Source organism: Oncorhynchus clarkii, chromosome 11 (genome assembly GCF_045791955.1).
Source record: "Oncorhynchus clarkii lewisi isolate Uvic-CL-2024 chromosome 11, UVic_Ocla_1.0, whole genome shotgun sequence".
Lineage (NCBI taxonomy): Eukaryota > Metazoa > Chordata > Actinopteri > Salmoniformes > Salmonidae > Oncorhynchus > Oncorhynchus clarkii.
In genome coordinates, this window is record NC_092157.1 from 8177824 (window position 1) to 8201880 (window position 24057).

General features: G+C 41.1%; 1 protein-coding gene across 1 annotated transcript in view; it reads left to right on the forward strand.

Annotated features, from left to right (window-relative positions):
* The first annotated feature begins 286 nt into the window (after window positions 1-286).
* Window positions 287-24057, forward strand: part of LOC139420147 (voltage-gated inwardly rectifying potassium channel KCNH2-like) — a 324004-nt gene continuing 300233 nt past the window's right edge. Inside the window, exon 1 of the mRNA XM_071169928.1 lies at window positions 287-396. Within this exon, the coding sequence (XP_071026029.1) occupies window positions 321-396 (76 nt within the window). The 5' untranslated portion in view covers window positions 287-320. The remainder of the gene's footprint in view (window positions 397-24057) is intronic.

Sequence of the window (24057 nt, forward strand, 5' to 3'; positions counted from 1 at the left end):
ACTCTCGTCTTGCCATCCACCAGAAAGGATATCATATTTGACAGCTCAAGGGACGTAAACAAAACATGCGCTCTTAGTGGAAACTAGAAACTGTTTCCGGATTAAGTGGTGGCACATTTTCTATAACGCTCCTTTCTCTGAGAGGACTGTCCACTTGGTCCGTCTCATGAAGTCATGCTCATGCTTCGGTCGAGGAGTACAGTATTTATTATTCTATGACGTAGGGCACAGTCATTGTCGTCTGTTTTGTCGGGACTCGTAGACTTCTAGGTCCGAATTGGCGACAGAAAGTCCAAAAACTTCAGGGGGATAGAGCAAAGATGCCGGTTCGACGGGGTCACGTGGCACCACAGAATACTTTCCTCGATACTATCATTAGGAAATTTGATAGTCAATGTAAGTTGTTTGATTATTGCATGATGATTTATTATTGCGTCCAATAATCATGTTCATCGTGTGTCTAATATTGTGTCCAATGCATAAACCAATTGGATGATAACTTCATTACCATATCACATATTTTTTTCCTGTATGTGTTCCGGTTTATTTTTCTTTGCATGGTAAGTAAAATGTGGCATGCTCTTTTTTTTCCTTCAAATATTCTTCAAGTATACTGCAAACAATATTTAATAATTAATTATCTTGAGAATAGAGATAGTAGGCCTACACTCAGGGGTGTCATGAACCCCTTGTTTAAGAGGGGGCAAGACGTGATTATGGAGGGGGTGGGGGTTGGATGTTGGAAGAATTTAGACGTTTTTAAACACGTGAAACTGATTTTTCCTGCAATCTAAAGTCATATTCATTACGCATAATTCTATGTAAAAAAATATATATATATGTCCGTTTTCCTGCATAAGCCATTTTAGTTAATGATGCACATTGATTCTTTTAATTCTTTAAAAACGTGTATACCTTACCCGTTTAGTAAAACTACCACACTGGTATATAGTATCATAACCCAATACTGAATCTATTTATTATCATTTTAGGTTTAGAAAAGAACAATGCATGGCTCTGTCTATTTTACAGTGAAAAATGTCTAATTCATAGACAGTGCATTTGCTTCCTAACCATAATGTTTTTTTTTATTTTTTATTTTACCTTTATTTAACTAGGCAAGTCAGTTAAGAACAAATTCTTATTTTCAATGACGGCCTAGGAACAGTGGGTTAACTGCCTGTTCAGGGGCAGAGCGACAGATTTGGTACCTTGTCAGCTTGCAACCTTTCGGTTACTAGTCCAATGCTCTAACCACTAGGCCACCCTGCCGCCCCGTGGCATAATGTTTTGTAAACATCTTGGAACCATCTGACAGAGAATTTTCTCCAGGCGAAATTGGATTGCAATTCGAGCCAAGTACGATCTCAACATAAACCCATGGACAGTGAATCTTTTTCAATTAAAAAAAATCTAATTAAACTGAAAAAAAATCAACCCTTTTTTAAAAAAAAAACACAATATTTCTAAATAGGATCGGGTCAGAATAATGATATCGTAAATCTTCAACATTCCCCTAACACACCAAGCATTCGTAAGTTCTAAAATTCACGGACATTGCCCAAATGTTATTATAAGATTAGCCTTCCATCTCCGTTCATATGATCTGTTAGTGACTTTGCCACGTAAAAGGTAAACAAACAAACAGGCAAATAGCCTAGGCTACAAGCAGATTCAGCGATGAAAGTGAAAGATGCCATTAATTTTTTACAAAATGATAAAGGAACAACGATAATCAGTCTATTGTTATAACGTGATGTTCCTGAAGAGACTTCCCACGTCGCACATATAGGCCAAATTAGTCAACATTTTTCATAGAATAAGCATGGACAAGAATAATGTCCAAAATAATGGAACAATTGGAAAGTCTTGACTGTTTTGCTGCTCCTGATATTTTAATAAAACATTGGTTATAGGCTACTGATTAGGCTACTGATTAGGCTACTGATTAAGCTACTGATTAAGCTACTGATTAGGCTACTGTGTGCTTCCTCTGGCAAAATAGATGCTAAAACCAATTACGATACCGCGAAGACCAGCTTTTGTTGAGTCTAAAATATAAATAAGTAGTGCTGATTCAAATTGGCACACATTTTTAACTTCCACCTCATCGCAAGGGAGCTGGAAAATAACTGAGCGCTAGCTTTTACCAGTCGAAATGGTCAGAGTGTACGTTTGACACTAGCGCCGCCTTAATGCCAGCAGAAAATAGAGCTGATATGTTACAAACATATACTGTATTTATATTTTGGCTTAAAGGGTTTCGTATATATTCAACTCTAACTTTGTGTATACAGACCCAGCACTGCCAAGAAGACCCCTAGCTTAGACCTAGAACTTAGACATTCACACTGTGGACGACATATAGTGAGTTCCAAAAGTATTGGGACTGTGACACATCTTTTGTTGTTTTGGCTCAGCGCTCCAGAACTTTGGATTTGAAATGATATAATGACTATGCGGTTAAAAAGCAGACTGTCAAGCTTTCATTTCAGGGTATTTTCATCCATATCGGGTGAAGAGTTTAGAAATTACAGCACTTTATGTACATAGTCCTCCCCATTTTAGAGGAAGAAAAGTATTGAGACAAATGAATTTATATGTGTATTAAAGTAGTTAAATTGTATTATGTGGTCCCATATTATTATATCAAGCAATGATTCCAACAAGCTTGTGACTCTACAAACTGGTTGGATTCATTTGCTGTTTGTTTTGGTTGTGTTTCAGTTATATTGTGTCATTTTGGATTCACTTTTATTGTAAATAAGAATATAATGTTTCTAAATACTTCTACATCGATGTGGATGCTACCATGATTACGGATACTCCTGAATAATGGTGAGTGAGAAAGTTACAGACGCACAAATATCATTACCCGCCCCCGAAAACTGCGAACCTGCTCTCTGCTGAGGAGTATTTTTCTCCGCTTCATACAGGAGTGATAAAAGGTGAAAACAATGTTCTATGTGAATAATTTTTTATTGTGATTTATCAGGGAGTCATACACTAAACATTTGACTACTCTATTACACATATATAAGTGAATTTGTCCCAATACTTTTTGGTCCCTTGAAATGGAGGGACTATGTACAAAAAGTGCTGTAATTTCTAAACGGTTCACCCGATGCAGATGAAAATACCCTCAAATTATCATTTTAAATCCAAACTGCTGCAGTACAGAGCCAAAACAACAACAACAACAACAACAAATAAGTCACTGTCCCAATACTTTTGTAGCTCGCTGTAGCCTACATGACTATAATACCAATGCACTCTCAAATGCTGCTGAGATTATACAAGTACTTGGTCTCAGGCTAATATGTAAATGTGTTCTGTCCAGTGATCTGCTCTAATTGTGCTTAAGAAGCAAACCCAGACTTATTGTTTTCCTACTTCCAAAATGAAAGTTAAGTCAACAATGGAGCCATGAGCTTTCTGCCACTTGCTGTCTGTATTTCAGTGTTGCAAAGTGTTGACAAGCTTCACTCAACCTCAGTGGTCTGCGCAACTATATTTGATGCAAATCGGGTTACATTTTGTCAATTTCTAAATGATCGCAGAGATGTGACAAGCACGGCTGATGGAGAGGTGGTCAACATTGGTGTCACGAACAGTCATTACAGCACTGCCTTAGGTCGGCAGGTAACCTAGTGGTCAGAGCATTGGGCCAGTGACAGAAAAGTTGTCATTATGCTCCTGAAAAAAGGAGGTTAACCCACTGTTCCTAGGCTGTCATTATAAATAAGAATTTGTTCTTTAACTGACTTGCCTAGTTAAATAAATCAAAACCATCTTGGGCTGAGAGAGAGAGAAAGAGAGAGCGATCTGAATACGTGAATATGTGCACTTAAGCACCTCTGGCCTCAGCAAGAGAAACCTAATGGAGGTGTCCACTCACGTACCACCTAGCTAGCCTTATGCTACGCACCACCTAGCTAGCATTATGCCACGTACCACCTAGCTAGCATTATGCTACATACCACCTAGCTAGCATTATGCTACGTACCACCTAGCTAGCCTTGTGCTACGTACCACCTAGTTAGCATTATGCCACGTACCACCTAGCTAGCATTATGCTACGTACCACCTAGCTAACCTTATGCCACGTACCACCTAGCTAGCCTTATGCCACGTACCACCTAGCTAGCATTATGCCACGTACCACCTAGCTAGCCTTATGCCACGTACCACCTAGCTAACCTTATGCCACGTACCACCTAGCTAACCTTATTCCACGTACCACCTAGCTAATCTTAGGCCACGTACCACCTAGCTAACCTTAGGCCACGTACCCCCTAGCTAGCCTTATGACTGTTTTCTTGGTGCTTCTTCATAGTGTCCTCCTCCTACACTGCACTGTGAGGGAGGCAATGAAGGCATTTCCAAGCTGAAAATTATAAAATTATATCGGGTGCAGAGAGTCGACCCATCGGCAGGAATTTATCACAGGACACACTATACAGTAGATACAGTATGTGTTTTGTTCTACAGGATCTTATGTCTAATCACAGATAAGAATATCATAATATTATCAGACTGCATGCACCCAGAGCCCAGTTTGCACACCCGTCTGCTGTCTGCTAAAGGGGAATAATTGACATTTTCTCCCCAGTGATAAGTGTTCAATGCCAATAGTTGCTAGGCACGGATAACTCCCTAGATTAAAATAAATAAATAATGCGTTTTTGGCATCCCAGGGAGCTGCAACATGTTTCTAAATCTGACCATTATCTTGGTCAATGTGGACTATTGGTATTGGTCCTACCATATTGGCCAATGGTAGTACTCCTCTCCCGTGTATCTCAGAGCTCAGCTGATAGACCATGGCGCCAGGGTTGTGGGTTCAATTCCCATGGGGGACCAGTGCTGAAAAAAAAGTATTAAAATTTATGTTTATGCACTATTATGAATTGGTACGTTCAGTCACATGGCGAAGCAGGAGGCTTTAATTTCATTCTGTTTAATTATGGATTTACTGCTTATTGTTGTCTTTTTATGCTTGTATTCTTGTAAAATTATATTGTTTTAACCTGAGGGATAAACATTGAGCCAGGTGGAATTGAAAATGATAAAATGGAGAGGGTGGATCAAGTACTCCTAGCTATTACATTGCTGTTTAATCATTTGCGGATGGATGCTTGGCTTTTCTCTCTGCCTCTCTGTGGGTAGCCTGGCTGTCACCAATACTAAAGGCACAGCACTCAGAGTACAGTGCCAAGGCTTTGATGTACTGTACTGTACTGTATTCTTAAAGGGATAGTTCACGCCGGAATTAAAGTTTGTCAGATGTTTACAGACCTTAAAAGTGGTTTAATTTCAAGATGAGTTCATATCCCTCATATTGATGTGTTAGTGAAGAAAATGTATCAAAAACAAAATCTTCTTTGATTAACAATTTACATTACTTTACTCAATGAGGCATCCTGAGACTTCCAACAAAATATGTAAATCTATTATGTTCTTTGGCTATACAGTCATGATCAAAACAATACATACTAACCATCTATAACCAAATGCTGTCGTTGTTCAGTTTGGCCCCCAGCTGAACATAGCCATGAGTAATATAGACACCGAAACCACAAATATTCCTATCCTATCCATTGCTACTCAAGCTGACTGACCTCACTGGGGCGGCAGGGACTAGTAACCGGAAGGTTGCAAGTTCGAATCCCCGAGCTGACAAGGTACAAATCTGTCGTTCTGTCCCTGAACAGGCAGTTAACCCACTGTTCCTAGGCCGTCATTGAAAATAAGAATTTGTTCTTAACTGACTTGCCTAGTTAAATAATTCAAATTAAGACACTGGGACCCTTTAACCTCCTGTCGGTGTAGTTGTGGCCTCAGCGTCCCCAGCAGAAACATTCCTCCAATTAGTCTTATATGAGGTGGGACTTTTTTTATTTTACCTTTATTTAACTAGGCAAGTCAGTTAAGAAGAAATTCTTATTTTCAATGACAGCCTAGGAACAGTGGGTTAACTGCCTGTTCAGGGGCAGAACAACAGATTTGTACCTTGTCAGCTCGGGGATTTGAACTTGCAATCTTCCGGTTACTAGTCCAACACTCTAACCACTAGGCTACCCTGCCGCTGGGGAGGACATTAAGCTCTACAGCTCAGTCACAAACACAACGTCACCAGGACAACTTGCCACCAGTCTTCCAAGGAATCTGACTCAAATCAGGGCTCTTTCTGTAGACAGACAACCAGGACAGTATGACATTTTATTAGTCATATGTACAGGATACACATAACATACACTGCAGGTTGCCTTCTGGACAATGCAACAACAATAAGAAATAATACAAGCTAACACAATGAACATAAAGTAAATGGCTCAGTAGAATATAATAAACATTTAGCATCAGTATAATACAGGAAGACACATTTTATATTTACCCCTGTATATCAGGGGACAAGTGTTTAAATTGAGCATTATTAGCAATAGTAATTAATAGTCTGGTAGCAGCTATTGAGGTGTGTGTGTGTGTGTGTGTGTGTGTGTGTGTGTGTGTGTGTGTGTGTGTGTGTGTGTGTGTGTGTGTGTGTGTGTGTGTGTGTGTGTGTGTGTGTGTGATAAAGGGAGAGAGAATCAGAGCAGGTGGTCATTCCAGTTCAAGTGTTCAGCAGTCTGATGGCTTGTAGATAGAAACTGTCTCTGAGCCTGTTGGTATCAGACCTCATGCTCTGATATCGTCTGCCCAGGGGTAAGGGAGTGAACAGCTCGTGGCTGGGGTGTGTTGGGTCCTTGATGATGCTGCGTCACTTCCTCATATACTGTTTCAAGTAGACATCCTGGATGGGATCACGTTCCCAGTGATGTACTGGGCCTTCTTCACCACCCGCTGGAGGGCTTTGCGGTGGTGGACAGAACAATTCCCCTACCAGGCAGTGAGGCAACCGGTCAGGACTCTCTCGATGGTGCAGTGGTAGTATTTGGAGAGGACCCGGCGTGCCATGCATGAATTTCTTCAGCCGTCTTAGGAAGTGGAGATGCTTTTGACAATAGAGGTGGTGTTGTTGGTCCATGTCAAGTCCTCGGAGATGTGGACGCAGATGAACTTAAAACTGCGGACTCTCTCTACTGCAGTCCTGTTGAGGGTCAGTTCCCTCAGCTTCCTGAAGTCGACAATCAACTCCTTTGTTTTGCTTTGTTTTGCTGACGTAGTTCACTTACCTCCTCCCTATAGGCTCACTCAACGTTGCTGGTTATCAGGCCTACAACAGTGGTGGCCTCACTGAACCTCTCTTCACCCTCTCACTCGGACTGTCTCATAGAGAGACAACACAGAGAGACGCGCTCTCTGTCTCTCTACCTCTCTCTCCCCTCTCTCTCTCTGTCTCTCTACCTCTCTCTCCCCCCTCTCACTCTGACTGTCTCATAGAGAGACAACACAGAGAGACACGCTCTCTGTCTCTCTACCTCTCTCCCCCCTCTCACTCGGACTGTCTTATAGAGAGACAACACAGAGAGACATGCTCTCTGTCTCTCTACCTCTCTCTCCCCCCTCTCTCTCTGTCTCTCTCCCCCTTTGCTCTTTCAATCCCTCCCCCCTCTCTCTCTCTCTCTCTCTATATATATATATATATCTCCCCCTTCGCACTTTTAATACCCTCTATCTCTCTCCCCCTCTCTCTCTCCCCTCCCTCTCTCTGTCTCTCTCTCTCTCCCCTTCTGTGCTCTGCTTTGTGTCTGTCTGTGTGTGTGTGTGTGTGTGTCTGGCAGCCTGTTGTCTCTGCTGCTAGCTGCCATCCCCAGTCTCTCTGAGTGACCCGCTGGGTTGCCATGTTGGCACAGTGTCATCCCCACCGCCGCCGCTGGGCGCCCGTCCAACTGGGCAACATGGCGCCTGCTGGGGAGACGAGCTCCATCCTTCCACTTCCAAGTGGGCTGCTCCTTTCAAAGCCTTCTGCTTCCTATCCATCACCTAGCGTCCCCACTTTAAACAGCACCATGCTAGCTCGTGTAGCTAGGCTAGTGTGTCAGTTTGATTTTATTTGACAATTTCAAATAAACCAAAATGTTGGCCACACCAGGCAACAGATACAAAACTGCGACGATCCCAAAAAGTCAAGAGACTGGAGTCGGCCCCTCTGTATCAAGAAGTATCTCCTTGTAATTAAATTGAACAACTGCAAATTATAATTTATTTTTTTTGCTTTGAATTTAAGGAGTAGTGTATGCATATCTAATTACAAAGAGAAGCAACCAAATCAACAATATTTATTGGAATTTAGTTTTGAGTTTCTAATAAACTATTTGAAAAGCCTCCTCATCCTCCTCTCTTTCCTCCTCCTCTCTCTCCTCATCCTCCTCTCTCTCCTCCTCCTCTCTCTCTCTCCTCATACTCCTCTAATCTCCTCCTCCTCTAATCTCCTCCTCATCCTCCTCCTCTCTCTCCTCCTCCTCTGAGCTTTCCTCATCCTCCTCTCTCTCCTCATCCTCCTCTCTCCTCATCCTCCTCTAATCTCCTCTAATCTCCTCATCCTCCTCTCTCTCCTCCTCCTCTGAGCTTTCCTCTAATCTCCTCCTCTCTCTCCTCATCCTCCTCTAATCTCCTCCTCCTCCTCTCTCTCCTCCTCTCTCTCTTCCTCCTCCTCTTCTCTCCTCCTCCTCCTCCTCTAATATCCTCCTCTAATCTCCTCCTCCTCCTCCTCCTCTAATCTCCTCCTCTCTCTCTCTCTCTCTCTCTCTCTCTCTCTCTCTCTCTCTCTCTCTCTCACTTCTGTGACCACTCTACCATTCTACCACTCCACTGACTGTCACACCTCTCTCTCTCTTTCAATTTAAGGGGCTTTATTGGCATGGGAAACATATGTTAACATTGCCAAAGCAAGCAAAATAGATAATAAACAAAAGTGAAATAAACTATAAAAATTAACAGTAAACATTACACTCAAAAATTTAAAAAATAATAGACATTTAAATGGCATGTTATGTCTATATATACAGTGTAATGATGTGCAAATATTTAAAGTACAAAAGGGGAAAAAAAGAAACATATAGTTTGTATTTACAATGTTGATGGTTCTTCACCTCTCTCCTTCTCCCTCTCCCCCTCTCTCCCACTTTGCATATATCTGCATAACCCCCTTTAGAGATGTTACGGTGACTGTATTAACGCCACACCGGAGTTCACAAATTCCACGTTACCGTTTATTCACGGTAACTAGGCTTCTCAAAGCTCTGATGCTGTGGATGGTCATTGGTATCCTACCAAACTTGCTAACTGCCTGGGACTCACTCTCTTGTCCCTCTAATCACTCTGACATCAATGCAAATGTGATCAAAAATCTAATCAAACACTTCATGAGAGCCCATGAGAAAACAGTGATGGCCTCTGTTAAAAAAAGGAGGATCCCATCAGCTTTCTATATGCTGGGTCTACAATATTTATTTCTCAACTTTCCTAATATTAAGCACATTGCTTCTCTTTAAAACAGGAGTATAGCCTACCTGACTGGCATGAAAATGACCACGGGAAAAGCATCCTCCATTCACTATTTAGGATGGATGACATGTCTACATTTTTTGCTGCCTCTGTTTTCGAAGACAGGTGCATGATAATTATCCATTCTAAATAAAATATCATATATAAATATATATATAATTTAGTATATGTAAAGACAAGCTTAAATCAGGAATAGTGTGACAGGTGACAATATTAGCCCATCACTTGTGAATGATGCCCAGCATAAGGAAAACTACCTCATGTAGCCTAGCCCATAGGTTTATATGTTTTGATAAGGTTTGCATCACAACTGAAGTGGCCAAATAACTTCTTAAAATTTAGCACATTAATCCGCTTTACAAGGGGTGTAGAGCCTAACTGGCAAACATAAGCAGCGCGTGAGTTTCAAGTTTGGGGAAGATAATTTTCACCTTTATAATAAAAGCACTATGTGCATAATCACATGTGGTCACGTTTAGAATGGTGTTTTCCTGCTAATGGAACATTTTCACTTATACAGTGGTTGCTCAACTAAAGGTTTTGAGATTATGCTGCGGGATTTAGTGGTTGAGTACAGTACCCTGCGTCACTGCTTCATTGCTCCAGATCACCACAAGGGGGAGTTAGAGCACTTATGCTTACTGGAAAATACTCTCAAAATGAATGGAAGTGGCAAGTGGAAGGGGGAGAAGACAGTGTTCAGAGGTCAAGACAGCGCTGCTCTGAGACAAGCATGGGGACTGGTCTTGATAAATCAATGAGATTTTTATTTTCACTGAATCTCCGTTTGGGTATTGGTTAGACTACAATTAGGGTGTGAAAATGTTAGGATTATTTTGCTCTTACTGTAGTACTGTAGCGTACTCCCGACCGGTCACGCTGTACAGCTCCGTTTTATGGTTTTAGCAGGACAATTGATACTTTGTGCAAGGCAATTGATCAGCGTTAAAAACTTTGCGGATGGGGCCTCCCGAGTGGCGCAGCGGTCTAAGACACTGTATTGCAGTGAAAACTGCATTGCAACAGATGCTGGTTTGATATCCGTACTGGCCACGACCGGGAGACCTATGAGACGACGGTGGGCTTTTGGTTTCTCTCCCTCTAAAACTTGAATAAATTATTCTTAATTACAAACTGGCTTCATTTACAAATTAGTAAGAATATCTCACCCCATGTTCAAGAATGAACTTTCTCACTTTCAGTTATTTGAAAAACAAAATCCAAAATAGTTATTTAACAAGGACTTGAAAATGAGATTGTAAACTCCGCAAACAACGTTTCTAGTCCAAGAAGAGAAAATGACTAATACATTAGTTCAATACATTGGATAACAAAATAATTCACCCATTATGAGCTAGAGCTGAAAGGATCATAAACTAAAGGTATTTTTGCTTCAGTGCATTTTCTTATATAGCCTATCAATGTGTAGGCATGCTGTGTAATAAAACGCTTGGTTCCACAGAATACCAACTGGGATGGATCCCAAGGCAAATGTGTCTTCTTCATCAACATCTTCATGCTTTTGTTAATAAAATAATGATACAAATACTTTGATCCGTGCGGGGTCTGCAGCACATGCATTTATTTATTTGTCAGACAAATCATTGGGTCGAAACTACAAAACAAGAGAACACACATGGTTAACGTTCTGAAAAAAATATATACACTACCATTCAAAAGTTTGGGGTCACTTAGAAATGTCCTTGTTTTTGAAAGAAAAACATTAAAATAACAACCATTAAAATAACATAAAATTGATCAGAAATAGTGTCGACATTGTTAATGTTGTAAATGACTATTGTAGCTGGAAATGGCAGATTTTTTTTTCATGGAATATACAGAGGGCCATTATCAGCAACCATCACTCCTGTGTTCTAATGGCACGTTGTGTTAGCTAATCCAAGTTTATCATTTTAAAAGGTGAATTGATCATTAGAAAACCCCTTTTCAATTATGTTTGCACAGCTGAAAACTGTTGTTCTGATTAAAGAAGCTATAAAAATGGCATTCTTTAGACTAGTTGAGTATCTGGAGCATCAAATCAAATTTATTTATATAGCCCTTCGTACATCAGCTGATATCTCAAAGTGCTGTACAGAAACACAGCCTAAAACCACAAACAGCAAGCAATGCAGATGGAGAAGCACGTTGGCTAGGAAAAACTCCCTAGAAAGGCCAAAACCTAGGAAGAAACCTAGAGAGGAACCAGGCTATGAGGGGTGGCCAGTCCTCTTCTGGCTGTGCCGGGTGGAGATTATAACAGAACATGGCCAAGATGTTCAAATGTTCATAAATTACCAGCATGGTCAAATAATAGATTGGGGACAGGTAGCACGTCCGGTGAACAGGTCAGGGTTCCATAGCAGCAAGGAGTCATCATGCCAGGTAGTCCTGAGGCATGGTCCTAGGGCTCAGGTCCTCCGAGAGAGCGAAAGAGAGAATTAGAGAGAGCATACTTAAATTCACACAGGACACCGGATAAGACAGGAGAAGTACTCCAGATATAACAAACTGAACCTAGCGCCCCGACACAAACTACTGCAGCATAAATACTGGAGGCTGAGACAGGAGGGGTCAGGAGACACTGTGGCCCCATCCGATGATACCCCCGGACAGGGCCAAACAGGAAGTATATAACCCCACCCACTTTGCAAAAGCACAGCCCCCACACCACTAGAGGGATATCTTCAACCACCAACTTACCATCCTGAGACAAGGCCGAGTATAGCCCACAAAGATCTCCGCCATGTCACAACCCAAGGGGGGAGGCGCCAACCCAGACAGGAAGATCACATCAGTGAATCAACCCACTCAAGTGACGCACCCCTCCTAGGGACGGCATGAAAGAGCACCAGTAAACCAGTGACTCAGCCCCTGTAATAGGGTTAGAGGCAGAGAATCGCAAGGGCGGTTCGTTGCTCCAGAGCCTTTCCGTTCACCTTCACACTCCTGGGCCAGACTACACTCAATCATATGACCCACTGAAGAGATGAGTCTTCAGTAAAGACTTAAAGGTTGAGACCGAGTTTGCATCTCTCACATGGGTAGACAGACCATTCCATAAAAATTGAGCTCTTTAGGAGAAAGCCCTGCCCCCAGCTGTTTGCTTAGAAATTCTAGGGACAATTAGGAGGCCTGCGTCTTGTGACCGTAGCGTACGTGTAGGTATGTACGGCAGGACCAAATCAGAGAGATAGGTAGGAGCAAGCCCATGTAATGCTTTGTAGGTTAGCAGTAAAACCTTGAAATCAGCCCTTCCCTTGACAGGAAGCCAGTGTAGGGAGGCTAGCACTGGAGGAATAGGATCACATTTTTGGGTTCTAGTCAGGATTCTAGCAGCCGTATTTAGCACTAACTGAAGTTTATTTAGTGCTTTATCCGGGTAGCCGGAAAGTAGAGCATTGCAGTAGTCTAAGCAAGAAGGGACAAAAGCATAGATTCATTTTTCTGCATAATTTTTGGACAGAAAGTTTGATTTTTGCAATGTTACGTAGATGGAAAAAAGCTGTCCTTGAAACAGTCTTGATATGTTCGTCAAAAGAGAGATCAGGGTCCAGAGTAACGCCGAGGTCCTTCACAGTTTTATTTGAGACGACTGTACAACCATTAAGATTAATCGTCAGATTGAACAGAAGATCTCTTTGTTTCTTGAGACCTAGAACAAGCATCTCTGTTTTGTCCGAGTTTAAAAGTAGAACGTTTGCAGCCATCCACTTCCTTATGTCTGAAACACTGGCTTCCAGCAAGGGCAATTTTGGGGCTTCACCATGTTTCATTGAAATGTACAGCTGTGTGTCATCCGCATAGCAGTGAAAGTTAACATTATGTTTTCGAATGACATCTCCAAGAGGTCAAATATATAGTGAAAACAATAGTGGTCCTAAAACGGAACCTTGAGGAACACCGAAATGTACAGTTGTTTTGCCATTCACAGAGACAAACTGATATCTTTCCGACAGATAAGATCTAAACCAGGCCAGAACTTGTCTGTGTAGACCAATTTGGGTTTCCAATCTCTCCAAAAGAATGTGGTGATCGATGATATCAAAAGCAGCACTAAGGTCTAGGAGCACGAGGACAGATGCAGAGCCTCGGTCTGATGCCATTAAAAGGTCATTTACCACCTTCACAAGTGCAGTCTCAGTGCTATGATGGGGTCTAAAACCAGACTGAAGCATTTCGTATACATTATTTGTCTTCAGGAAGGCAGTGAGTTGCTGCGCAACAGCTTTTTCTAAATGTTTTGAGAGGAATGGAAGATTCAATATAGGCCGATAGTTTTTTAATATTTTCTGGGTCAAGGTTTGGCTTTTTCAAGAGAGGCTTTATTACTGCCACTTTTAGTGAGTTTGGTACACATCCGGTGGATAGGGAGCTGTTTATTATGTTCAACATAGGAGGGCCAAGCACAGGAAGCAGCTCTTTCAGTAGTTTAGTTGGAATAGGGTCCAGTATGCAACTTGAAGGTTTAGAGGCCATGATTATTTTCATCATTGTGTCAAGAGATATAGTACTAAAATACTTGTGTGTCTCTCTCTTGATCCTAGGTCCTGGCAGAGTTGTGCAGACTCAGAACAGCTGAGCTTTGAAGGAATACGCAGATTTAAAGAGGAGTCCGTAATTTGCTTTCTAATAATCATGATCTTTTCCTCAAAGAAGTTCATGAATTTATTACTGCTGAAGTGAAAGCCATCCTCACTTGGGGAATGCTGCTTTTTAGTTAGCTTTGCGACAGTATCAAATAGAAATTTCGGATTGTTCTTATTTTCCTCAATTAAGTTGGAAAAATAGGATGATGGAGCAGCAGTAAGGGCTCTTCGATACTGCACGGTACTGTCTTTCCAAGCTAGTCGGAAGACTTCCAGTTTAGGTTGTAGTTATTATAGGACTCTTTATACCAAGCATCAGCATTTGTGGGTTCGATTACAGGCTCAAAATGGCCAGAAACAAATAACTTTTTTGAAACTCGTCAGTCTATTCTTGATCTGAGAAATGAAGGCTATTCCATGCGAGAAATTGCCAAGAAACTGAAGATCTCGTACAGGGCTGCGTTCAACTCCCTTCACAGAACAGTACAAACTGACTCTAACCAGAATAGAAAGAGGAGTGGGAGGCTCCGGTGCACAACTGAACAAGAGGACAAGTACATTAGATTGTCTAGTTTGAGAAACAGACGAGCCTTCAACCGTCAGCTCATTAAATAGTTCCCGCAAAACACCAGTTTCAAAGTGAACATCGAAGAGGCGACACTAGGATGCTGACCTTCTTGACGAAGTTCCTCTGTCCAGTGTCTGTGTTCTTTTAACCATCTTAATCTTTTCTTTTTATTGGCCAGTCTGAGATATGGCTTTTTATTTGCAACTCGCTAAATATTCTCATCTGTTGTGTCAACCACATTGAGATCTATTGCATCCCACAACTGTCCCAGATTATGTTTGCAGATTATGTTTGCACAGAATAGAATAGGTTGACTTTTGTACTATGGGGGAATAGTAGATTGTGCTTTAGCTGTTCGTTAGACCTACGCATCTTATTTGCTGACGAAAAGTAAATGTTTAGGTCTTCTAACATCTTCAATATGCGCCTCGGAATTGGATGTATGTCATCAATTGTAGCCTGTGAGAAAGACCCGATCAAGTGACTGAGAGCCGTGCTTCGGCACGCAGCCCTGAGAAGGGAATTATAATTATTATATTTAGCACAAAGGCCAATGGCTGCAAAAGGCATGGATTATTTTAGGGGACATTATGACCACACAAAGGCATGGATTATTATAGCGGACATTGTGACCACACAAAGGCATGGATTATTATAGGGGACATTGTGACCACACAAAGGCATGGATTATTATAGGGGACATTGTGACCACACAAAGGGATGGATTATTATAGGGGACATTGTGACCACACAAAGGGATGGATTATTATAGGGGACATTGTGACCACACAAAGGGATGGATTATTATAGGGGACATTGTGACCACACAAAGGCATGGACTATTATAGGGGACATTATGACCACACAAAGGGATGCAGCCGCGAAATTCGAGTCATGATCAAGTGCTTGTCAAAATTGTGAATGAGAGACTGATGAAGTGTGTGCAGCCTGTGCAAAAAACAAAGCAGAGCTCATTCCTTTCATGCGACTTTTTGCAAATCATCATTAGTCTCATCATGCAGACTAAGAATGTGTAAAAAAATCTAAACATATAGCCAAACATTTGTATCACAACTAAAGTTGCACAAATAACTCTAAATTATGCATATAGGAGTACCTATTTCTTTCTTAACCACTCAACACAGAATAGACGCATGTAGGCACTCCCTCAAATCGTTTGGAGAAAATATCCTTTCTATTTGATTCAGCTATGCTCAATCATATTCTTCATACTATAAAATAATGTAATACAAGAAATTCGAAACAAATCTTGTTCATTTAGTAGACTAGTGTAGACCACAATGATTTGGCATAGCCAGATCATGGTCTAACATAAGGACAACACAGAGTATACTGTTCTTCTGAAATAGATTTAAAAAAAAATCTTCATATCATGTTTCTATAGACCTGTCTAAATGAATAATGTATTTATTGTGATGGTGTAGGTTGGTGTACCTGGATTTATTTAGACTTTTTAAAATGTCGATGTTACAAAGGTCTGCATCAGTGGCTTGTAAATGTGTTTATGTTAATTAGCAGACAATCACCGGCTGACAACATTTCATGACCGCCACATGCCCTAATCCCAATTAAGGAGTTCAAATGAGACCGGCTTGGCTTGTGCACCTAATTGAAAAATGGCCCATCAAATATGACGTTGATTGTAAATTAAGCGTGTTAGAGAATGCAGTGCTGAATTTTGACGTTGCCCCTTTGAAGCATATCAACTTTTGAAACTCATCGGTTTTTATTTTACGTTTTGGGAAGCACCCGGGAGGGTTAGGGTTAACAAAAGCTTTCCAATTTTCACATTGTTGCAGTTCTGGATGGGAAGAATTAACACTGGTCTGTAGTTCCCTAGTAGTCAGAGAGAGACAGAGAGAGAGACAAAAAAGATAATTAGTTGACACATTGGAAAGAATTGACCAAAAAACTGAACAAACTAGATTGCAATTTGGCCATAAACAGAGAGTACGCAGTGACAGAATACCTGACCACTGTGACCGACTGACAAAATTAAGGAAATATTTGACTATGTACAGACTTAGTGAGCATAGCTTTGCTATTGAGAAAGGCCGCCGTAGACAGACCTGGCTCTCAAGAGAAGACAGGCTATGTGCACACTGCCCACAGAATGAAGTGGAAACTGAGCTGCACTCCCATACCTATTGGGTGAAATATCACTATTTGTCACTATAACACTGTATCTGAAATGTCTTTACTCTTTTGAAAGTTTTGTAAGTGTAATGTTTACAGTTTGTATTTTATTGTTTATTATCTATTTCCCTTGCTTTTTCAATGTAAACGTATGTTACCCATGCCTATGAAAGAGAGACAGAGAGAGACAGAGAGAGACAGAGAGAGACAGAGAGAGACAGAGAGAGACAGAGAGTGACAGAGAGGGAGAGTGACATAGAGGGAGAGTGACAGAGAGGGAGAGTGACAGAGAGGGAGAGTGACAGAGAGGGAGAGTGACAGAGAGGGAGAGTGACAGAGAGGGAGAGTGACAGAGAGGGAGAGTGACAGAGAGGGAGAGAGACAGAGAGGGAGAGTGACAGAGAGGGAGAGAGGAGTGTTTGTGTGTGTGTGTGAATATGTGCCTCTATGGTAGGATATCTACACTACCTGAACTTAACATACTTAGTTGGCCCAAACGTAGCTGACTGATTCACTCATATCTTAAACATTTGAACCGGGGACCGATGCGTATCGGTGAATCGAAGCTTTTCCCTAGTACTTGCATGTCAACATGTCCTCACATCTCCTCAGTGGTGATTTTAGCATCTAAATCTTGGTGGTACTCAAAAGCAATGCATGCCAGCAAAGCCACTACACAACCCAACCCTACACAACCCTACACAACACAACCCAACCCTACACAACCCTACACAACACATTATTTGGACTATAACGGGGCAAATGGTGAGCAGAAACTGTTAGGACCTATATAAAGCTGTCCCAACAGCAGAGTCCCAACCACAGTCCCAACACCTTACCACTGTTACACCTGGCTATCAGCGGAGCCTTGTCTGGTAGCGAAACAGTTCATTCAGCCTCATTTACTGCCTTTAAAAAAACATGGCTGATATGGCTGACTTGCTTAAACTAATGTGGTTTCTACTGACGATTGAGATGTACAAACTATGGCATAAGGGGATGACAAGCGGATAAGAGGCAATCCGTCATTTCCATTAAGACATTGGTGAGCGAGCTAGAACGGACGTAGTCAATACAACTATTTGTTAATTAACCTCTCTGGGATCGTTCGGGACGCTAGCGTCCCACCTCGCCAACAGCCAGTGAAATTGCAGGGCGCCAATTTCGAAACAGAAATCTCATCATTTAAATTCCTCAACCATACAAGTATTTTACACCATGTTAAAGATACACTTCTCGTTAATCCAACCACAGTGTCTGATTTCAAAAAAGCTTTTCGGCGAAAGCAGAACATATTAGGTCAGCAACTAGTCACAGAAAGCATTCAGCCATTTTCCAACCAAAGAGAGGTGTCACAAAAAGCAGAAATATAGATAAAATGAATCACTAACCTTTCACGATCTTCATCAGATGATATATCCCAGGACTCAATGTTACACAATACATGTAAGTTTTGTTCGATCAAGTTCATATTTATTTCCAAAAACCTCCGTTTACATTGGCGCCATGTTCAGAAATGCCTCCAAAACATCCGGAGAAATTGCAGAGAGCCACATCAAATAACAGAAATACTCATCATAAACTTTGATGAAAGATACATGTTTTACATAGAATTAAAGATAAACTTGTTCTTAAAGCAACCGCTGTGTCAGATTTCAAAAAAGATTTATGGCAAAAGCACAATATTCAATCATCTGAGAACAGTGTTCAGCCACAAAAGCAAGCCATACAGTTACCCGCCAAGTTGTGGAGTCAACAAAAGTCATAAATAGCATTATAAATCTTCACTTACCTTTGCTGATCTTCATCAGAATGCACTCCCAGTACTGCCACAAGAAAGGTTTGTTTTGTTCGATTACGTCCATATTTATGTCCAAATACCTCAGTTTTGTTCGCACGTTTAGTTCACAATTCCAAAGGCACAATGCGCGAGCGCAAAATCCAGACGATTAGTCAATGAATTCCATTACATGTCAAACAATGTTTACAATCAATCCTTAGGTTTAAAAAAAAATCTTCAATAATATTCCAACCAACAATAGCGTATTCATTGCAGAGGAAAAAGAAGGACCGGCGTGACCGCGCAGTAAACAACTGATTGGCCACAGCCTAGTCCACTTGTTGAAACAGCTCTTATTCGACCCCCTTCCACAATATAAGCCTCAAACAACTTTCTAAAGACTGTTGACATCTGCTGGAAGCCTTGTGAAGTGCAATCTGGCCCCATAGACACAGCATATTGGATAGACAATCACTTAAATGAAACTACAAACCTCAGATTTCCCACTTCCTGGCTGGATTTGTCTCAGGTTTTCTCTTGCCATATGAGTTCTGTTATACTCACAGACATGACTCAAACATTTTTGGTACTTTCATTTGTTTTGAATTTTCTTTCAATGATGTACCAGACTTGTGGAGGTCTTCAATTTGTTTTCTGAGGTCTTGGCTGATTTCCTTTGATTTTCCCATGATGTCAAGCAAAGAGGCACTGAGTTTGAAGGTAGGCCTTGAAATACATCCACAGGTACACCTCCAATTGATTCAAATGATGTCAATTAGCCTATCAGAAGCTTCTAAAGCCGTGACATCATTTTCTGTAATTTTCCAAGCTGTTTAATGGCACAGTCAGCTCAGTGTATGTAATCTTCTGACCCACTGGAATTGTGATACAGTGAATTATAAGTGAAATAATCTGTTTGTAAACAGTTGTTGGAAAAAATGATTGTGCCATGCACAAAGTAGATGTCCTAACCGACTTGTCAAAACTATAGTTTGTTAACAAGAAATTTGTGGAGTCGTTGAAAAACAAGTTTTAATGACTCCAACCTAAGTGTATGTAAACTTCCAACTTCCGCTGTTCATATCTCCCTGGCATATTACATCATTTATGCAGCAGCATACAATACCTGTTTGGACTCACTTTATTGTGCTGTGCTCACTTGTCATCAAAGTCTGGCATTCTCTGGATATATGGTGCTTTCAAGACAACTGGGAACTCAGAAAAAAACAAGGTCAATCATGACGTTAGTGATCTTCAGGTCGGAGCTCTAGAAAGAGTCCCGAATTCCCGACTTGGAATTCTGAGTTGAATGACCGTTCAAAACTTATTTTCCCAGTTGTCTTGAACTCACTGAAGTCTGAGATTTCCCTGTTCCAAGTTCCCAGTTGTCTTGAACTCACTGAAGTCTGAGATTTCCCAGTTCCAAGTTCCCAGTTGTCTTGAACTCACTGAAGTCTGAGATTTCCCAGTTCCAAGTTCCCAGTTGTCTTGAACTCACTGAAGTCTGAGATTTCCCAGTTCCAAGTTCCCAGTTGTCTTGAACTCACTGAAGTCTGAGATTTCCCAGTTCCAAGTTCCCAGTTGTCTTGAACTCACTGAAGTCTGAGATTTCCCAGTTCCAAGTTCCCAGTTGTCTTGAACTCACTGAAGTCTGAGATTTCCCAGTTCCAAGTTCCCAGTTGTCTTGAACTCACTGAAGTCTGAGATTTCCCAGTTCCAAGTTCCCAGTTGTCTTGAACTCACTGAAGTCTGAGATTTCCCAGTTCCAAGTTCCCAGTTGTCTTGAACTCACTGAAGTCTGAGATTTCCCAGTTCCAAGTTCCCAGTTGTCTTGAACTCACTGAAGTCTGAGATTTCCCAGTTCCAAGTTCCCAGTTGTCTTGAACTCACTGAAGTCTGAGATTTCCCAGTTCCAAGTTCCCAGTTGTCTTGAACTCACTGAAGTCTGAGATTTCCCAGTTCCAAGTTCCCAGTTGTCTTGAACTCACTGAAGTCTGAGATTTCCCAGTTCCAAGTTCCCAGTTGTCTTGAACTCACTGAAGTCTGAGATTTCCCAGTTCCAAGTTCCCAGTTGTCTTGAACTCACTGAAGTCTGAGATTTACCAGTTCCAAGTTCCCAGTTGTCTTGAACTCACTGAAGTCTGAGATTTCCCAGTTCCAAGTTCCCAGTTGTCTTGAACTCACTGAAGTCTGAGATTTCCCAGTTCCAAGTTCCCAGTTGTCTTGAACTCACTGAAGTCTGAGATTTCCCAGTTCCAAGTTCCCAGTTGTCTTGAACTCACTGAAGTCTGAGATTTCCCAGTTCCAAGTTCCCAGTTGTCTTGAACTCACTGAAGTCTGAGATTTCCCAGTTCCAAGTTCCCAGTTGTCTTGAACTCACTGAAGTCTGAGATTTCCCTGTTCCAAGTTTCCAGTTGTTTTGAAAGCGGCAGAAGTCATGGCCAGCGTTGAATGTTTATCATTTTAAGCTTGGAAAAGAGACCCATAAACCCAGACTTCGACAACACATCCACTCCACTGAATAGCAGGCTAGTGATTGCTTTGCAATGCTTACAGTATCACATTCGGCCGTGATTGGGAGTCCCATAGGGTGGGGCACAATTGGCCCAGCTTTGTTCGGGTTTGGCCGGGGTAGGCCGTCATTGTAAATAAGAATTTGTCCTTAACTGACTTGCCTAGTTAAATTAAGGTTACATTTAAAATATATATATATATTTTTTAAATTAGCCACTGATTCCTTCCAAACTACTCATTGTTAAATTTGTGATTTCCACATTTCTGTGTAATGTTAATGTCCAATGGCCGATGAGCATCAATACGTTTTATCTATAATTTCTCTTCATATGACAAGGGTGGAAAAGGCTTTGCCAGTAGATTGTCAACTTGATTCATGATGCTAGGATTTTCAAATTATGTTGACATGATCAGTCCAATCCAATCCAATTGAGCCTTCTTGGATGGGCACGTCTAATGTAACTCTATGGCAGCACTCAAGGGGCTTGAATTTTTTAGCTCTACCTGTAGATTTTGCGGTGACGTAGTGTCCCCTTGAGTAAGAGAACACTGAGCCAATCACGGCGCAACTAGAAAACATTACCAACCCCTACGCTCCGTGTATTCCGCTGGCTACCCCACCCGAGTGGCGCAGCAGTCTAAAGCACCGCATCTCAGTGCTTGAGGCTTCACTAGAAACATCCTGGTTCAAATCCAGGCTGTATCACAACTGGCTGTGATTGGGAGTCCCATAGGGAAGCGCACAATTGGCCCAGGGTCATCTGGGTTTGGGCGGTATGGGCTGTCATTGTAAATAATTTGTTCTTAACTGACTTACCTGGTTAAATAAAACCACAGAAAGCACTGAGCTAGGCTGAAACACCGACATTTTGGAGCTGCTTTACTCAAGAAAGCAAAAAAAGAGACCATGTTTGTATGCGGCTTTATCAATCAATGTTTTTTTTTATTTTTTTTACATTGTTTCCAAACTGATATGTGACACGCATGAATGCCAAAATGACATGCAAAACAGGCACACAAAAAATGTATCATAATATTATAGCTAAACAGGTGGCCCTGAATGACGGGTCGCCACTGACCTTAGGTCAACATCAAGCATTATATATTTCAGGCATGTTTTTCCAGCACTGTGGTTTGTGGCGAGCCATTAGCACTCTCCAAATGATGCATGCTCAGATCCTACCCAGCTCAATTGGCCTAAGAAATAAACAACCCCTCCCCTCGTACAGTATCATGTGACCCACCCTCTAAATACCAGTATTTATTGCTTGCGGGCTAAACCGTTAGCCTCTAAGACACGGTAAGGGCCCTGTGGCTGCTAATTTATGGAGGGAAGCCCTTTAACTTAGCGTCAACCTGGAGAAAAGATAGCCTTTGTTTGCATGCATGTCTGAATAGCCTTGTTTTGGGGCCTGTTATTGCCGTTGGCCCTGGTATTTTATTTTATCACGATCCCCATTAGCTGACGCTATGACGACAGTTAGTCTTTCTGTGGTCGGACTAACGACAACTCGTCTTCCCCTATTCTCTCACTAGGGATAAGAGGTTGATTTAGGAGTGAAGGGTACCCACACAGAAAACAATATACATTTCAATATATTGAAACTGACGTTAAATGTATTTCACAGACATGTAGCGTCATTTGCATCTTTTCTCAAATGCATGTAATGCCTGACAATATTCCAGAAATGCATGACATCTAGTTTACAGGGTGGCCAAAGTGGTTACTAATTCAGTTCTTAAATTCATCTTTAAATATTGATCAATGGTGATCATGGTCAGCAAAAACATTTTTTTTAAAAGAAGTTTGATTTCACCTAATTTGAACATTCTCTCATTCCGAGCACATGTTCAACTTCATAAAAAAAATATGTTTCTCAAGAGGTAAAGAATGACTGTAGTAAGGGCCTGTTTTCAGCTTAATAAAATAATGTAAAAAATCTAGTGCCTGATGTTTTTGTTATAATTATTATTTTAAAAAATCTATTTAAAAAAAGATATACACATTGTACAACACTCCACAATATGTCAAAGTGTAGGTCTAGGTGTTATGCTTCCAATGAGTGGTAGTATATGACTCTACGTGGATGGTTAGCAGTGTTATGCTGTGTTCGTAGCTAAGTGGGAAGTGGAAATTCCCACAAATTCACTTAACCGGCCCTCCAACTGGTAATTACTAGATACATGATCCATGAATCCCCCTGTGACAGGGGGAATGGAAGCTTGTTGTGTGCAACAGGGAGGGGCAATAGAATGCAAGCTACACAAAAATAAATAATAAATTAAATAAACAATACATTTTTAAAACATTTGTAGTCTTTAACAGGGTTGACGTGTTATGCTCATCCTGCTCAGTTTTTTACCACAAAACACCAGAAAATTGCCAAAAAGAGTAGAACCAGCTCACCTGCTTTTACATAAAGACTAGAACCAGCTCACCTGCTTTTACACTATGATTTGACTGATAGATGTTCAATTATTTTTACTTAAAAAAATTAACGAGGCTGATGAAAACACCATTCTCGAAAATGGCCGCCGATGTGATTATGCATGAAAAGGATCTTCCCCTCGCAAGGCCTTTGTGTGCCAGTAAAGTTCTACACCGGTTGTAAATCGGATTCATGTGCTTCATTTTAAGAAGTTATTCGGCCACTTTAGTTGTGATTACAAACCTTATCAAAACATATAGGCCTGTGGGCTGGGCTACATGAGGTGGGCGAATATGTATTATATATATTTGAAAAAGTCGAAAAGAAAAGCATACGCTGTTTCTTGCCTTACTGCACACAAGCTGGGCATCATTCACAAGTGATTGGCTAAAACATCATTCACAAGTGATTGGCTAAAACATCATTCACAAGTGATTGGCTAAAACATCATTCACAAGTGATTGGCTAAAACATCATTCACAAGTGATTGGCTAAAACATCATTCACAAGTGATTGGCTAAAACATCATTCACAAGTGATTGGCTAAAACATCATTCACAAGTGATTGGC